At 39.3% G+C, this 17,692-nt stretch overlaps 1 protein-coding gene across 2 annotated transcripts in view; it reads left to right on the top strand.

Moving 5' to 3' along the window:
• The window catches only part of rgs7a (regulator of G protein signaling 7a), a 118,680-nt gene that overhangs the window by 48,287 nt on the left and 52,701 nt on the right, over window positions 1-17,692 (top strand). For both annotated transcript variants that reach the window (XM_041789539.1, XM_041789538.1), the window contains exon 3: window positions 13,675-13,771. In XM_041789539.1, coding sequence (XP_041645473.1) covers window positions 13,675-13,771 — 97 coding nt within the window. The remainder of the gene's footprint in view (window positions 1-13,674; window positions 13,772-17,692) is intronic.

Raw genomic sequence — 17,692 nt, 5'->3', positions numbered from 1 at the left:
AAGTGTTGAGATTTCCCCTACTTGCTGAAATCTAGGTCACCAGTGGAGAGGATCAGCATCATTTGAATATGTCACCACTGTATACAGACACAGAAGCTAAGAGCTAGACACAAGCACGTCCTTCAAAGAGAATAACAGCCGGCAAAATAAAACATCATACCACAGACTAGGAATGCATTGAAGGAATTATTAACAGCATGTTTTGCCTGTATTCCACCCCATCCTTATCTTCTCACAAAGAACACCGTTTTGGATTTGCTCGGTATGCAAATGCACCAGCCGGTCTACGAGAGACGTGAGTCATTTGTGGTTAACATAACACTTCACTGTGCATTAATGCAGCTCTGGTGTAGATATCTGAGTGCTTTTGTTGTCATAATATTGATCCTGTTAAAAGTTACTGACCTTGAATCTGCTCTGTGGGTTGTATTTATTTTTCATAAACCGCCTCTGGTTTTTGAGGGCAAACTTAATGTGAAATCCTATCTCTTAGACTCTGCCACAGGTTCTGCCTCATTCACCGAGCAGAGGACTGCAGTTCAGACGGAAATGAGATCAAGCGGCTGCAAAGACTGTTTTATCTCGTCAGGCTGTCATGCTATGTAGCTGCAGGTTCTATTTAGGCTGCTCTCGCACCGCCTCAGGCTGCCAGACTTGAGCGGGGAGTCACCTATTTTGATGTTGCGCTTTTTAAAAAATATAATAATCCCCACCTTCTTGGTTCAGAAGCTTTCCTTATATATATGTATGTGTGCTTGTGTGGGTGGGCAGGTGCATCTCTGAATTCTGTCAGAGTGCATATGTTCTGCCTGCAATGTGACTGATAATCGCTGTGTGCTTTGTGGGCCGTGCAATGACGAGAGTATCTGTGTTGTCATGTGTTCTTCTGTGATGTATGATGCAGAGTTGGGAGCAATATCTCTTCTGCTCATGTAGACACACTTGTCCTCAGATAGCACTGCCGAGGCAATACCATTCTCTCCCCGTTCATCTGATGCAGGAGTGTTCACCCATCACAGGGCAGGCAACGAGACAAACAGAGAGATAGAGAGGGGAGAAGAAAAAGAGAGCTTTTAATTTCCTCAGTGGTGCAGTGAGGTTTCTACATCTGCACGGATGGACATAAACTCGACTGAATGCTAGATGAGACTTTGAATGAGTGACAAGACAAGCTGCGTTTGATTGAGTGTCCTATTAAAAGACCAAAAATGGATTTCTTTTTGAAATAGTAATTGAGGATGAGCTCACTTTATCAGAATGTCAACCTAACAAGCAAATGCTTTCGAGTTACATTTGCTAAGTGGGCCTTATGCCAAGCTTATTCCTCATGCAATATTTATCTTGATAGGTCCTTCACTCTCTAATAAACACTCCGCTGTCTGGAGGGATTTGAGGCATATAAAGGTAATGATGATCCATTTAAAAACACACTTAGTTCATTATGTGCCGTACATTCCTTTACACTGGTGAAATCAAGGTCAATAGCAGAGATGAGCAGCTTCATTTATTAGAAAAAGGAACCATTTCAAGCTACCTGTACACCACAACACAATTAACAACATCCTCATTTCAAATATCAAGGTCAGAGTGGTTTAGAATATCAGTTTATTGTACTGCCTCAATTAGCTCACAAAGAAGCCCCATTATTACAGTATAGTTATCCAACCATGAAAGTAAGAGCTTTATTTGCCAGTGGTAAAGCAGGAAATAAAGGAGGACACTTAAAATCACAGATCTACATGGACTAAATCACAGTTTACTCTCAGTATTGTTGCAGAAACCATGTACTGTTTATGAAAAGCTGAAGTAGCCACTGTGATGTCATTGGACCATTGGTTTTAAACCCCTATTCTCCCTTTTTTGAAGTCCTTAGTTTGTAATTGTAGCCATCTTGGTTTGGCTTGGATCAGACGTGACCGTGCAGTGTGCAAAACACTTTACTTCCTCTTGTGTCTGCTTGATGCTGGCTGCAACAGCCAAGGAATCCACGTAAGGTTTCATGTCAGAATTCCCGTTTTTACGGCAGAATAAAAGTGTACTCCTGGGCCTCTAGCTCACTTACAGGTTAAGTCTATGGGAGGGGTAACTGTTTATAGGTGCGGTATGCATAGTTTGTATTAACTGATGACAATTTCAGCTCAGTTATTAATTAGTTATTATTTAATTGCATTCAAAAAGTTTTTACATGCTTGATTTAATTAACATTTGCATCATTATAATTTACACGGCCATAGTATTTTGTTATTTCAAGTTAATGTACTCGTAAGTGCTAAGGATTAAGAAAGCCGGTGATCTCTGTGATGCTAGGTAACTGTGGGTGCAGACGGCATGAGAGCCAAGAGGAGCTCACGGTTTTTCTGACTGTGTTTGGACTGTGTAGGTATTTGTTCATATTTTAAGGCCGGGTCTGGACAGAAAGCGTGCCTTTTATTTTTGTATTTTATGTTCAATAAATCTGAGAAGATGAACTTTTGTGGAGGACACACTTGTTGAAACACGTCAGCCATAAACTCCTGTGGATGGTTTTATAGGAAAACCTACTACACTGTTATACATTTGGGCCATGTGTACATCAATCCAGACAACTCGAGCTGTGCTGATTTTACACTGTGTCACCTGACAAATATCCTTCCACTGATTGAAGCTTCCCTTCGCTCTGCCCTGAATCAGTACTCAAGCTTTCAAACCCTGTAGGGTCCGATTAGGCAGTTCAAATACTTTCTCATCACTCCTCAAATTCAGCATTTCTGTGGGGGTGATGAGGTTGGAGCATAGACGCCAAACATTAAATATGTTCTGCAGCACCTCTGTGTTTCACAGTGGGGATAGTGTGCTCTGGTAATGTGCAGAGTTTGGTGTCTTATCTGATGGCCAAAAAACACCAGTTTGGTCTCATCAGACCAAATAACTTTCGTCCACTTGACCACAGAGTCTCCCACATGCCTTTTGGTGAACTCTAGTCACAATTTAATGTGTTTCCTTCAACAGTGGCTTTCTCTTTGCCACAGTTGTTGTATGCAGAGTAGTCATGTGTCTTGCTGGCGTCTCTAACTCGTCTTCTTCTTGCACAGCCACTCAGCCTGTGAAGACAGCTTGATCTAGGCATATTTACACATGTGCCATATTTCTTGATGATGGATTTAAATTGATTTTAATTGAAGTCCTGAGGATGTTCAGTGCCTTGGACATTTTTTGTGTCCATCCCCTGAGTTATTGATTTCCTTCACCTTTTCTCTGAGTGACTTGGAGTGTTCTTTTGTCTTCAAGGTGTAATGCGAACCCGGAATACTGATAAACCAGTGACTGGACCAACTGGGTCTGAGGGCATGCTCCTGCAGAGTTTTGGTCCTTATTAGGAAAAAAGTGTTCAAACCAAGGTTCAACATGTCAGAAGTCTACATTTTAAGGGAAAATGATAATTCCAATAAAGAAAAATAATCCATCTGGACCAAAATTATTTTGAACATCATCAAACCACAGTCATCTTTCTGAAACCATAAAGCAGCATGTTGAAGATCCATTATTTTCACTCTTGCTCCCACAAATACAGCTTTTAACAGCTTCATCCCATTGTTTGGATATTTTATGGACAAACAAATTCAATAACCTGAAACAAATGCCACTGCTTCACTGGCTGATGATGGGCCCACCACTGATTTACATTATGTTGATGTCAGCCAATATTATAGGTCTTCTTTGGGGAGCCTGAGTGTTCATTGCAGTAAACTAGATAAGCTAATTAGCCAGCTAGATGTCTTGTTTGCTCACTAGGGTGAGACCACTGAATGCAACTCCTCACTCTCTAATTCCCACACACCTTTCCTCATGCTCTAGGACAGGACAATAGATGGTAATATTTCCTCATTTATAACATTAACATTTACATTTACATGATTGGCTCAGACTTTTTGTTTAACTAATAACTAGAAATGTTCAGAGAAAACATCCAAGGGTCCACCCCCTGGCTTTGCGGATTGTTGTTTGATAGGAGGCTTAAGGAGGTTATCGCTCCACCTCTTTGCCTGTTAGTAGATTCATCAAAGTGAAGAATTTCCAATATGGTGGCCAACAATAAACAGCTCCAATCAGCATGATGGTGAAGTCAAGTTGTAGTGGTAGGTGGTACCAATCTCTTTCATACATTAAACCGAAAGACATCCTAAATATACTCTGAATGGTTAATATCAGATTTCTTTTGTATTTGAAAATGTATATTGTTGGAACAGGTCACACAGATAGAACCTTTGAATTCTAAAAACTCAGTTTCTGCATGATATTACAGGGTCTGTCTCACGAAAAATGGAAAGGAGAAACAAGTTTAAAGGAACACAAACAAGACAGTTATTTAATAAAATAAAATCTGAAATTGGTCTCTTGAAAGAGTGCCTGTATTTACAAAAACGTGTGTTTTCATGCTTATTGTTACCTCAGTTTTTATCTTACTACATTACATGAAGCCTCTAATCATTTTCCCACTGTATCCTGCTTTTGCCAATTTGTGACACTTCTCTTTGCCACTTTAAACCGTTTTTGCTGCTTTTTGCCACTTATTTTTGCCAAATGTAACCCATTTTTGCCACTTGTAACCTGCTTTGGCTACTTTTGCCCTTTTATGCCACTTTTAATCATTTTTTTGACCTTATATGCCAATTTTTGCAACTTCTTTTGCCCCTAGTCCCTTCTTTCCCATATTTTCCACTTGTAATCAATTTCTGCAAATTTACAGTAATTGTTGCTACTTATAGGCAATTTTTTTAACCTGTAATGCCTATTTTTGCCACTTTTTGCCAGTAGTTACCAATTTTTGCTACCTCTTTTTGCCCCTTTTGATTAGTTTTTGTGACTTTTTTGCCATATTTGCCACTTTAAACCCATTTTTGCCACTTCTTTTTTCCAATTTTTTACCAATTTTTGCTGTTTTTGCTTCTTCCTTTACCACTTTGTAATCCTTTACCCTTTTTTCCCCTTATCTGCCACTTTAGATCCATAATACCAGTTCTTAACCTCTTTTCACACTTTTCATACCTATTGTGCCTCTTTTTGCCCTTTTCAACCCTTTTAACCCTTTTTTTGACTGCCCCTTTTTACCACTGTTTATGCCCATTTCTGCCACTGGTAGCTGATTTTTGTCTTGGCTGGGCCCTAGAGAGCTCTCTCCTTAACCCCTTATGGGCAGCCTTGCTTACAGAACCAAATTTAACTGTGACTTCATCAGGTCATCATAGAATACGAAATATAATTAACTAGATTTTGATAAAAATGTCAGATAGAAGCTTATAATTCCAGGGCGATCAGCTGTCTAGGAGGGTGAACTACTCATGGGACCAAATGTCTATACTTCTTATATGCAGTCTATGGACGAAACTGGATCAATATGTCTGTTACTTACCATTTTCCCCAAGGCAGCAAAATAAAAAAAGAACATTTCTTTCTTGCCAGAGTGTGTATTAAAGGTCACCTCTAAATGAGCCACCTGAGGAGAGACAATAAAATTCCTGAAAGTTCCTCTTAAAAATACCTCACCTTCCTGGTGTCCTCAAAATAGAACCAATTCTCACGACCAATCCTTTTATCACCTCTCTTTTCTTAGAAACAGAAAGTCAAACAAGAGACTTTATGGAGCACTTAACAATGGCTGAAGAGAAATCCAAGAGGCTAGCATTGATTTACAAACCCAGTTTGAATTTTTTTCCCTGCAAATGGTGCTTCAGAAGATTCTGATTGCACTCTCAGCGCCCTCCCTGATAGTCTCTGAAGTGCTTGGAGCCGTGTGCCGAAGCTCAGTATGTGCTTATATACGGAGCTTTTGTTAGTCACTTTATATGTACCGAGTCCTGTGCCATCATTATTCAATGATTCACACTGTGCAGCCAAAACACTCACTCTTATCTGTGAAGAGGCTGCAGAGACGCAGTCAGACAGCTCTGGGTGGGTGGATGGGTGGGGGATAGAGAGAGAGAGAGAGAGAGAGAGACTAGCTGTCTCTCCCTCACTCTTGTGGGAAATGACTTGCCTCTCTTCCTCACAACATGAAGCCAGAGAGCATCCCAACTTCAAGAGCTTTAGATCCTGCATATTCACGCTGGTGGCATTTCACCGTGTGTAGGCGGTGAGGGTTTGCAGAGATAGGAGAGAGTGTGTGAAGTATTGATCACTGTTGCTGTTGTCCTTGTTTGCTCTGTGTCTCATAGTGCCAGCTTACTCACAGAGAAAGACAGTGAGAGATTGAAACAGAGGGAGAAGGTTGGCGTACGCCACACTCATTCAGTGGGGATGAGCTGAGCACAATTGGGATTAATTTAGAGCGATATGTTTAAAGACAACAAAAGGAATGATGCATGCGACACATGAAATAAGGCCACAAGAAGTCTGATTATTCTTGTTGTTCTGTGCATCACTTTTGGAAGCCACAGCCTTAAAGCTCTTGTTATATAATGCTATATTAATACAGAAACACTGTGATTTATTTTTGTTTCTTACTGAAACCACAAACACTTTCGACTTCCTAACTATTCTGTCTTTGCTAAGGCTTGCTACACATTACATGATTTTAAGTTTTAGGCCTGATTCCCTCCAAATAATAAATCTGGCAGCTTTCAACAAGTATTCAAAGTTTAAGAATGCAAAATCGAAGCAAAAATTGGAGAAGGATAGCTGGAGGCTGTTTGAAAAGATAATTCCTCTAAAGTCCTGATGTTTGTGTAAGATTTTTTCAGAACTCTAATTTTTTCCCTCTTCCTGATTCACATAGTTAAAACAACGTGGAGAAACTTTAAAGGAAGACTTATTTACCTGCTTCATGCTGTATCTGTGGGGAAAGGAAGCCAAAAGCACAAACTGAAATAATCCAATAACATTTTTCTAAACTTTTCTCTTTTTTTCTACTATTCTCCCAGCGTTACTGTATTTTTTCCTTACCTCTTTGGTGAATGTATCCACCCTTTCTCCACCATTGTCAATAAGGTGCCAATCACTAACTAGCATGTTTGTTGGCTCCAGGGTCTTTGGCTTGCTTGCTGCGAGTGCTCATTTTATTCTCACATTATGCCACAGTACGGCTCATGAACTGCCAAACTTGACTAGTTGCAGATTTACATATCAAATCTGTTTTTTAATGCAACAAGAGCCGTTCTCCTTTACCCATATGGCCTCAGTAATCCATTCTCACCCACACAAAGTCGTCATTTGCACAAAATGGAAATAGCTGCATTGAAATTGCGTTACCTCTCCCAGCAGAGTTGAATGATTTGTGTTTCACACCAAGAGACAAAAGAAATGGATGCATGGACAGGTGAATGGCTGATTGGAAAGAGTGCTTTATTGCTTAAATTAGCACAAACTACAAATAAAAATGCTGGTACTGCTATGTTATGTTACTTAAATGTTTGAAAAGCCAGCTAGCTTCAGTCTGATGTTAGTATGGTCTTTAATTCTTTAACTTAGCTGATCCGTGCTCTTGTGCTCTGTTGTTGATGCACTGTGGTTACAGTAACTCTTCTGAACATGTCCTTTATTATCTTGTCCTTTATGAGGTGCTCCCCATGGATCTAATATAGGCCGACAGCTGTTTTCAGTTTACATTCTGTCTTTGGGCATAATTATGACAAATAATACAAATAATGTAGTCAAAAAAATTATTTATATAATATATGTAAGGGTTAATGCCCAACGAGGTGTCCAGTTATCGGGGGTTAATGGATGATGCGCGTTGGACGGTTGCCTCTGGGATACGCTGCAGGTCTATTTTCAGCACTGGCCGCTGCTAAAGCCGCATAAATTCCTGCTGATCAGAAAGCTCCAAACAGGAAGTCACAAGCGTAGAATTTCCAGTTCTTTCAAAATACAACATAACGCACGGACTCCCGATCGCCAATCATCACTATAACAACATTACGTCTCATCCTGCAGCGAGAGCAAAGGGTCACTGAGAGGTCAGAGACAATGGCACCACTGACATGGAAAAGTTAACTTTTGAGGACAGTTAGCCAAAGAATTTTACATAAAACCACACATCCCCTAAGCAAACATTAACCTTTTAACTTCCTAATGTACTCACAAAATGGCAGAAGCAATAACATCATGGACGTATACTGGAATGGATGATAAATTAACCCCTAAAGATAAAATCGTCCTGCTGATCAGGGCTGCGTGCTGCGGCGCAGCGCTCTGGACACGGAGAAAACCCGTAGCCCTTCAGTGCGTGGCGCAGTTGTCCTCTGTGAAAATTACAGGTTAGGCTGCCGATGCTGTACTCCCTGCTCAAGAAATATAACTGCCTCAGGTTGCTATAGTTACTCCTAACATCTAACGGCTGCTGCGCATTAATTTGGAACAGTTTGAAGATTTTTTGAGCGGAACTACTTGAGAAGTTCGAGGGGGACACCAGCTGAACTTCCAGAGCCAATCAGAATCAATTATTCACCAAGACTATTGTAACCCAGGTGATAAATCAGCCTGTTGTCCCTTTACTTATGTCTACCTGTATTCTCGTTCAAGTCACGCGTTATTTCTATTCTTTGTCACGTGAGTCAGTGCGGCCTATCGCGTGTGATTACTATAGCGCTGTGATTCAGTTCTGGGAAGGTGCAGTGGGGAAGCTAGACGAGAGACGAGCTACAGGAACCCTCTACCGCGCTGAAATCTGCGAAGAACGTGTTTATGTGGGGCGTAAACTGTCGACTGGCCAGGTTCTGAAGGATGGCGAGCTAAAAGGAGCAGGCCGAGAACCTACAGACTGCGGAGGCAGTGAGGAGTCGCTTGTCCTGCCAGGCTGGTAGGGGGTTTCAGTAGCCCACCAAAAAAAACTCTATCCCACTCATTCCGCCCACGACACCGTCACATTCCTCACCACAAACTCTTCCACTAATATCCCCGTTGGACTCAACTTAAACCCAGACGTGGGGTTTCATGAACTGTGGGTGGGATGCTTTGGTTATGGTTTTGGTTTTGAGTTTTACCTAAACTTGAGTCTATGAGACTCTAAAGAACGCTACTGTTGAACTCTTTTCACTTGTCATTTTGAATGCTGCCTATCGCACATTGTATATAATTGATTGTTAATTTACTTGAATGGCCATTCTTAGGAGGTGTTTCCTCAATATTGTCACTGTATATAATTGCACTTAATTTTTTCCATTCAATATATGGTATATTTAAAAGCAATTTCAGCCTCCTGTCCACTCTCTCCATGAGCGAATTCTAGACTTCTGATTATTAGCCTAATATAGCTTACTATGTAAGTTCATAAAGACATTACTGGGTATCCAAACAATACTATTAGTAGTCTTTGCATCTCTTTAGTGACACAGTTGTTACACTATGGTATGATATCATATATTGAATGTAATTATTTATTATTAATTTGTCTTGATTATTTTGTGGTTTATAAATGTCAGGACTTTATGCCTAAAATTGAACAGGATCAAATACCTTTTAGTCTGTATGTTTAAAACTGTCATTGTAGTAATAACTAACATTAAATAAGATGTTGCACACCAGTTCTGCTCTGACAAATTTCCATCTTTGTCTAGCCTTACACAATAGATCCTCAGTGTCCTAACTCTCATGTCAAAGTGCCTGTGTTACATACTGTATGGTGTTCAGAAGTTTTTACTGGTATTTTGTCTAAGCTGTATTCTGTTTTTTTTTTTGTTTTTTTTGTTTTTTTTTCAAACTGAGCAGGATATCATTTTTGTTGAGGATTCCATCTGTACAGGTACATCTAAAAAAAAATTAGAATTACAAGAAAAAGTTCATTTTTTTTTCACTCATTTCAGAAAGTGAAACCCACATATTATATAGACTCATTACACATAGAGTGAAATATTTCAAGCCTTTATTTCTTAAAATTTTGATGATTATGGCTTACAGATAATGAAAACCCAAAATTCAGTGTCTCAGAAAATTAGAATTTTGTAAAAAAGTTAAATATTGGAAAGTCAGTTAAATGGTCTCTCAGTCTGAGTCAGTAGGCTACACAATCATGGACAAGACTGCAGACTTGACAGATGTCCAGAAGACAGTCATTGACACCCTCCACAAGGAGGGTAAGCCACAAAAGGCCATTGCTAAAGAAGCTGGTTGTTCACAGAGTGCTGTATCCAAGCATATTCATAGAAAGTTGAGAGAAGGAAAAAGTGTGGTAGGAAAAGGTGCACCAGCATAAGGGATAACTGCAGCTTTGAGAGCACTGTCATGCAAAATCCATTCAAGAATTTGGGGGAGCTTCACAAGGAGTGGACTGAGGCTGGAGTCAGCTCATCAAGAGCCACTACGCACAGACCAATCCCAGACATGGGCTACAAATGTGGCATTCCTCGTGTCAAGCCACTCCTGAACCAGAGACATCGTCAGAAGCGTCTTACCTGGGCTGTGGAGAAAAATAACTGGACTGTTGCTCAGTGGTCCAAAGTCCTCTTTTCAGATGAAATTTTGCATGTCATTTGGAAATCAAGACCCCAGAGTCTTGAGGAAGAGTGGAGAGGCACAGAATTCACGGTGCTTGAAGTCCAGTGTGAAGTTTCCACAGTCAGTGAGGATTTGGGCTGCCATGGCATCTGCTGGTGTTGGTCCACTGTGTTTTCTGAAGTCCACAGTCAACGCAGCCATCTACCAGGACATTTTAGAGCACTTCATGCTTCCTTCTGCTGACAAGCTTTATAGAGACGCTGATTTCATTTTCCAGCAGGACTTGGCACCTGCCCACATTGTCAAGAGGAAGATGAGAGAAACTAGACCCAAAAATGCAGATGACCTGAAGGCCGCTATCAAAGCAACCTGGGCTTCCATTACACCTGAGCAGTTCCACAGGCTGAATGTTAAAGTGAAACAGGTGTTTTCGTAAATATATTTTTATTTTTCAGCTATTCTTTTAAATAAAGTGTTGTATTAATCCCTACTATGTCAAACGTGTCTGTCCTAGGGCATGCTTGAAAAAGGCCAACCCCCCTCTTCTCCCTGTACAGTTGGTTTATTCCAAAAGCTACGCTCAGACCAGCAGGTAAACAGAAAGACATAGAGATGACACAGAGCTGAAGCTATTAGTCGAGTATTGACTCACTGAAATGTGTGAACATGTTTAATGTGTAAAAATTATACACAAGCACAAGCTAAATATATTTGCATTCATTCATTAATTTACCTGGCAGCGCCCTGAGGCTTAAGCTAACGTATGTTAGCTTTTTATTAAGTAGCAGGTTGTTTAATACTGATAAGGAGAGCTGACAGTGCGGTGAAAAATATACCACTCTTTTTATAACAGTAAATTGTATAGAAAATTAATGTCAGGATGCAGAGGAAATTACTCCCTTATTTGATAAATGACAGATGTTAATAAAGCTAAAGATAGAACTCCAATAAATAATTTAAGAGTACAAGTAGCTTTAACAATGTAGCATCACAGTGTTACAAGTCACGCTTTCAAATGTTAACGATAAAACAGTACAACAGTATTAGTCTTAAAATGTGGCAAAAAATACATAAAATGTTTCTTTAATGCAGAATGAACCATCTTAACATATATATTAGTAGAACGTTCTGTATATTATTCTAATTTATAGGCATTATTCTTATTCTATTATTCTAATTTTTATAAGGCATATTGATGCATTGTTGATCACTTCAGTATAAGTAAAAAAGATACAGCTGTCTTTCTTTATTTAGAGCTGCTGAGTAGTCTGTGTCTCTGTTTCTATAAACAGCCCAATACAGTATTTTCTGAACAAGATATTTTTCCGGCTTTGTTTCCTCATTTTAACGACCACTTCTGACATCAGAGGAGGATGTGTTGGCGATGTGATCAGGCAGGTAAAGGTGCTGCTCTGTGGAAAGCAGGTAAACATAGGGGAAAATGTAAATGAAAATGTATAACCTATAAAAATGATTTTGCGGGGTAAAACTCTTGTCACTTAGTTTTATTAATTGAAGTAAAAAAGTATTTATTTTGGTGGATGTAATAAACACTTGCAAATGTCTACTTGCCACAATGTCTTAAGTAAGTGAGCACCTCTAAAGTTTGATTCTAAAATTGCCCCTGGATGCATCCAGATCATGGCATGAACAGATATCAGTAGCCAGTGTTTATTTATGGTCTCCAATTCCTTTTGGGTCTGGTATATGAAAATGCTAAATTAAATCAGATGTTTTTCACTGAGCAGAAGAAGTCTGCTGCTGGGTTAACTCTGCTCTGTTTTCTTGGTCAAACTTTAGAGAGAATATTAAAATAGTGGGGGTGTTTTACCAAAAAAAGTGCTAAAAAATCAATTTTGGCCCTTATTTTCGCAGTTGGCACATCTCTAATTATGAGTGATTTTACCACAATAAGGTGATTACTTTTATCTTTAAGTAGCAAAGAAACATTTTTAATAAAATGACTTTTCTTAAGTTGAAATATTGTTGAAATAAATGTTAAATCTTCGGGATAATTGAGTCACAACTTGTTAAATTATCTTTCTATTAAGTCATAAGTAGGAAAAACGTAGCCAGCCAATAACAAGGTGACTAGTTGACTGTTTGGGTGATGGCTGGTGATTATGGAAAGGCTTGATTTAGGATTTTTTTTTATTCTCCTGTGTAGACAAGAGCACCAGTCTAAAATAAGTCTGTCTGATGACCTACTAAAAGATAATCCCTGCCCTTTTTACATCATGGTTAAAAACTATTATGTAATAGAGTCAGACAGAGAACCCCTTTGCATCTGTTATTGCTTCTCTTTCTTTTAGGATTCTGAGGTAATTTTAAAGTTTCAATGAAGAAAATGTTTGATTGATTCAAAGGTTTATAGAGTCAAACATCACAGGTGGAGTAACAGCATGCATCGTTGGCTGCTACAGTATTTTTGTACTATTTTAAGTGAGGTGTGCTGATTCTGCTGGATTTAATTTGACAAACAGGACATTTATTTTGAAGAAGAAAAAATGTAGCCTGAGACCTTTTGCTCAAGACTATCACCTTTTATGATCAGCCTCTAATAACAATAATTTTGTGTATCGTCCTGTTCCTTTACTAAATCATAGGGTTTTCATTGCCTCTCTCTGTGCTCATTTTCCATGTTTCTATTTCCCCACTGAGGATTTTCTCGACATCTCCTGGCATCTGATCCAGCTGACATATCAGGGCCGTGCTCTACTCTCAGATCTGCTGCCTTCTGTGTGTTCTTGGAAAACATGGCTGCCTTGTGTTGCCCTGCCAGGCCCTTGAGACAACTCTCAGTACATTTCTGTCTCGGTGACATGCGCAAGTGTTTGCGCGTTGCATCTGTGCCTCTGTGTGTTTGTCTGTATGTCACTCCTTAGTGCAGCTTTCTGTTCAAAACACGTTTCTGCTCGATGCGTCCCTTTATATTATGCTTGGCTGTTCATGACCACACCACTGATTGTGACAACTAGACTTCCTGAATTGAATGGCTGTTGCAAAATTCAATAATTGCAGCTCACAAGTGGTTTTCTGTGAAAACGGGCACAGATCCGAGAGATTATTTTCAGTTTTTGTGAGTTTTGGAGCACTCTGCCTTCACTTTCTGTCCCTTGCAGAAAAAAGCTGAACCTTACAGGAACCTGTGTTTAGCTCTCTGTCTTACTCACACACAGTTACTAAGGCTAGTCCATGAAAAATGCTCACTCTCTCCTGTTATCTCTGCCTCCTCTTCCCTTATCCCACTGTCTCTGTGTTGTCCAGATGGAGGAGGTAATAGCCCGCATGCAGGATGAGAAAAATGGCATCCCCATCCGAACAGTGAAAAGTTTCCTAACCAAGATCCCCAGTGTTTTTTCAGGTAAGCTCTTTATTTCTCCCTGTTCACTGTGCTCTGCTGTGCCCTCTCTTTCTCATCTCTCCTCTCCTCCACTTGGCTCCTGCCCACTAAGTACGCAGCTATGTACATCTTGCCAAACAAACACTGAAAGTATTTGGAGAGCTGTCCACTCTGCATTTCACACCAGCAGTGCCAGAATGTCGAGAGGAATGTATTGGATTTCTAAGCTGTGCAGCCTAATAGATGAGGGTTCATGGTGATGGGAAACTCCATACGGCAGGGCTATTCAATCAGTTTGGAATGGGGGCCACTTCCTGAAGAAGCATCCATATGAAGGGCCTGGGAGACATTGCATGACGCTGTGAAGAATTATTCACCCCCTTCCTTATTTTTTTTTTTTCTTGAATATTTGTCACCCTGAAACGTTCCTGAACATTAAAACCAACCTGGCCCAATGGGAAAAAGTCTTAAATGTAACAACTGGTTGTTCCACCCTTGGTGGCAATAACCACAAGCAAGCGTTTGTGATAACTGGCAATCTTGTCTTTCACATCACTGTGGAGGAAATTTGGCCCACTCTTCTTTGCAGAGTTGTTTTAATCCGGCCATATCGGAGGGTTTTCCAGCAGACTTTGGCTGTCGGTTGTGTGCTCTTGCACTGCAAAATAGTGACAAAAATGCAGAGGCTTTCTGGGTATAATGCGTCAAACATTTTAGATGGTGCAGAAATTTTAGGCAACATTGTTTTGTGGCTCATTTTTATGGAAAACTCACTAAATTCCATGGAGAAACTGTACTCATCTGTTACGCTGTAAAGCCTAACTTCCTGGCCAGTACAACCAGTTAGTCCTTCTCAAAGGAGCAAGCTCAGAACTAGCATAGAGAAAGAGGCCATGGGGGTTTAGGAAATATCTGAGATACTGCAAGACCTCAGTTAAAAAAATTATATAATATAGGAATGGTCACTTTTTGAACTCATATAGACATTTAGGGGCAGAAATTCTGCATACTTGATCTTTAAAAGGCTTCTAGCAATGACCTTGAGAGCCTGATCTGGTGAGAGGGCCTCCAATTGAATAGCCTGGCCATATGGGGTTAGTGGGGTTAAAGACTACACTGAAAAGTGAAGAGGAGTGAGGCCATCATTACTTTTATTTATACTGCACCTGAAGATAGAAATTCAACAACAGGCCATGAGCTCACTAGGGTGTGACAAATATGCAGCTGTAAACCAGCATCCTTACTTGTAATACAATTAATGCTGTCAAATGATTTGTTAAAAAAAAAAACCTGTGATTTATAACTGAATTTTGATAGTAAACTACATTAATTTTCTTTTATAGTCAATTTTTTGATGAGTTGTTAAAGTCTATATTGAGTATGTGTAGCAGTGTCTTAATTTTGGAATCGGGGGCGGGGGGTGGAGGGCTGCAAAGTGATGTATTTGATGTGCTTTTTCCTGTAACATACAGTGTTTAAAACATTCAAATTAAGACGCAAACAGGAGAGCATGTACAAAATGAAACTAAAGTTAACAGCATCATTGTTTTCTTTGTGTTAGAAACCCGGTTAATAATTACGTTATTTACTCAATAAACTATTTTATGTAGTGCCTTTACTTTGCAATTTGTACCATCTTAAATCAAGGGTTCGTTAGTTCCTGTTCAGGTATAAAAAGAGGGGTGGGGGGGTAAAACGACGGGTTTTGCTACAACTCAGGTTTTACAAGTGAAGAACGAGAGTTCTTACTCTTGCTACCAAGCTGTCATCGGCAGCACTGCTAAATAAATTTTATTTATAAAATTTTAACACCACCCAAGTTACGTCTTGGCCTGAATGGCAGGGGACTGGCTCAAAGCCATGACACTCCTGGGCCTGCCCTGAGGCGATTAAGGGCCCCACACACCTGCCAATGCTAATCGAGCTTATTCAGCCTGCTGCTTACATTGGTTACACCACTTACCTTTCGGATACTAGCTTGTGATTTTCATCTGAACTGCTCCAGCACAGACAGCCTAGCCTTCGTTTGAGCAAAGAAAATTCATCTTTGGATCTTTGTAAACTTCTTCAGCGACGCTGCGGTTGGTCAGAGTTAGCTATTCGATAGCCACTCCACCAGTTAGCCTAGCGTACCGTAGAGCTACAAGTTGCTAGGGTTAGCATGTCGGATTCTAAGAAGAAGCGCTGCTCTCAGTGCGGGAGGCACATGGCTGGAAAGGAGGGACACGAGACGTAATTTTTCTGGGACAGGAACATGCGGAACCTGTTTTATTTTGAAAGGGTTATTGACAAAAAAAAATCATGACAATAGCTAAATGAAATTACAAGGTACATATTTGCTACTAACTGACTTATCCATAGAGTCATCTGGGAGTTTTTTAATATTCAACTGCTGCCCCACTATGGGAGCTAAACTATTGTCTGTTTAAAATGATGAAACAGCACGGTTAATGACTTAGTAAAATGATTTTGAATCTTAATCTCATTTCCATTAACTGGCTAAAAAAGACAGCCTTGATTATCATAGGATAAATATATTATCATATTGAATTCCATAGCATTGCGTCATAATTATCAGATCCTATTGTATTGTCTCTTATTGTGTTGTATGGTATCATAGGTATGTTATCTTATGGTATGATATTGGATTAACAGCACATTATTATCGTCTTGTATCAAATTGCATTGTATCTGTCCTTTCCCATCATTTTTCTTTGTATCTTATTGAATTGTATCATATTGTATCTTTTATGTCATATTGCATCCCATCACATTAGAAAGAACCATACTGCATCATATCATATGTTGTACTGTATCGTATCATTTCATTTCCTATTACATTGCATTTAATCATATGGTATCTATCACATCATATTGCATCACATCATATCATATCTACTTGCATCGCACCATATCATATCATAATGCATTGTATTGTATCATCTCATATCCTTTTACATTGCACCAGTCATATTGTATCTATCGCTCCATGTTGCTTGCATCACACTGCATCTCATGATATGTCATGGTATCTCATCCTATGGTAGCATGTTTTATTGAATCATACCACATGGTACCACATTGTATCATATTAGTTTGTTGTATCATATTACCTTTATCACATTGCATTGCATTCCATCAGGTCTTGAGTTAGCCTGTGATTCCTACCCCTTAAACTTACAGAGACCAACTGTAAAATGCTGACAATGAGACACTGAGTATCACAGTATCAAACTAAAACCTTTTATCATTCACGATTTCATTTAGCAGATAGCACAGAAAAGTTAGAGACTTACATTTGTTTATCTATACAGTTACCGATTTATACATTATCATTGATCTGATAAAATATCATGATTTAATAAAGCTGAGCTACAAATAAATAATCTTTTTAAAAAGTATAAAATGTGCAATGATGTAGGCAGATTTACCAGAGGTAGTTAAGACCTGCTAAGCAAGACAGGCTCAGATCCTTTACTGTTCTTATCTTTTTCTTTATATTATACACCCAGTACATTTGGTAAACAGCCAGAATAACAACAGATGGCTGCCTCTGAAGCTCTGCTTTGTTCCTTTTTCCTATGTACAGTACATACACTTTTCTTCACATACACATTTTTATCAGGACAAATTTCCTTGCAGGGACAATATAGAATATTAAACTGCAGCATGAAGTAAAAACTACAGAATTAAAATAGTAAAAGGAGTACTTTTGAATGTGGTAAACTGATGTGCAATTTTATTCAAAATTGTAAATGGTCAGACTTCACTAACCTAAAAACTGAACCGTAATGGACTTTAATGGCATCAAGTCTACAGTCTATGAGTCTGTGAGGGTGTGGGATGGCGAAACATGGCGACATCATTCGATACCTGGAAACAAGATGTACAAGCATTTAATAAGAGAACAAGCTGTATCTCTAGTGTGTGTTTGCATTTTTT

The sequence above is a fragment of the Cheilinus undulatus genome, linkage group 6 (assembly GCF_018320785.1).
Source record: "Cheilinus undulatus linkage group 6, ASM1832078v1, whole genome shotgun sequence".
NCBI classification, from domain to species: Eukaryota; Metazoa; Chordata; class Actinopteri; order Labriformes; family Labridae; genus Cheilinus; species Cheilinus undulatus.
This window is presented reverse-complemented; position numbering and strand designations above follow the sequence as displayed.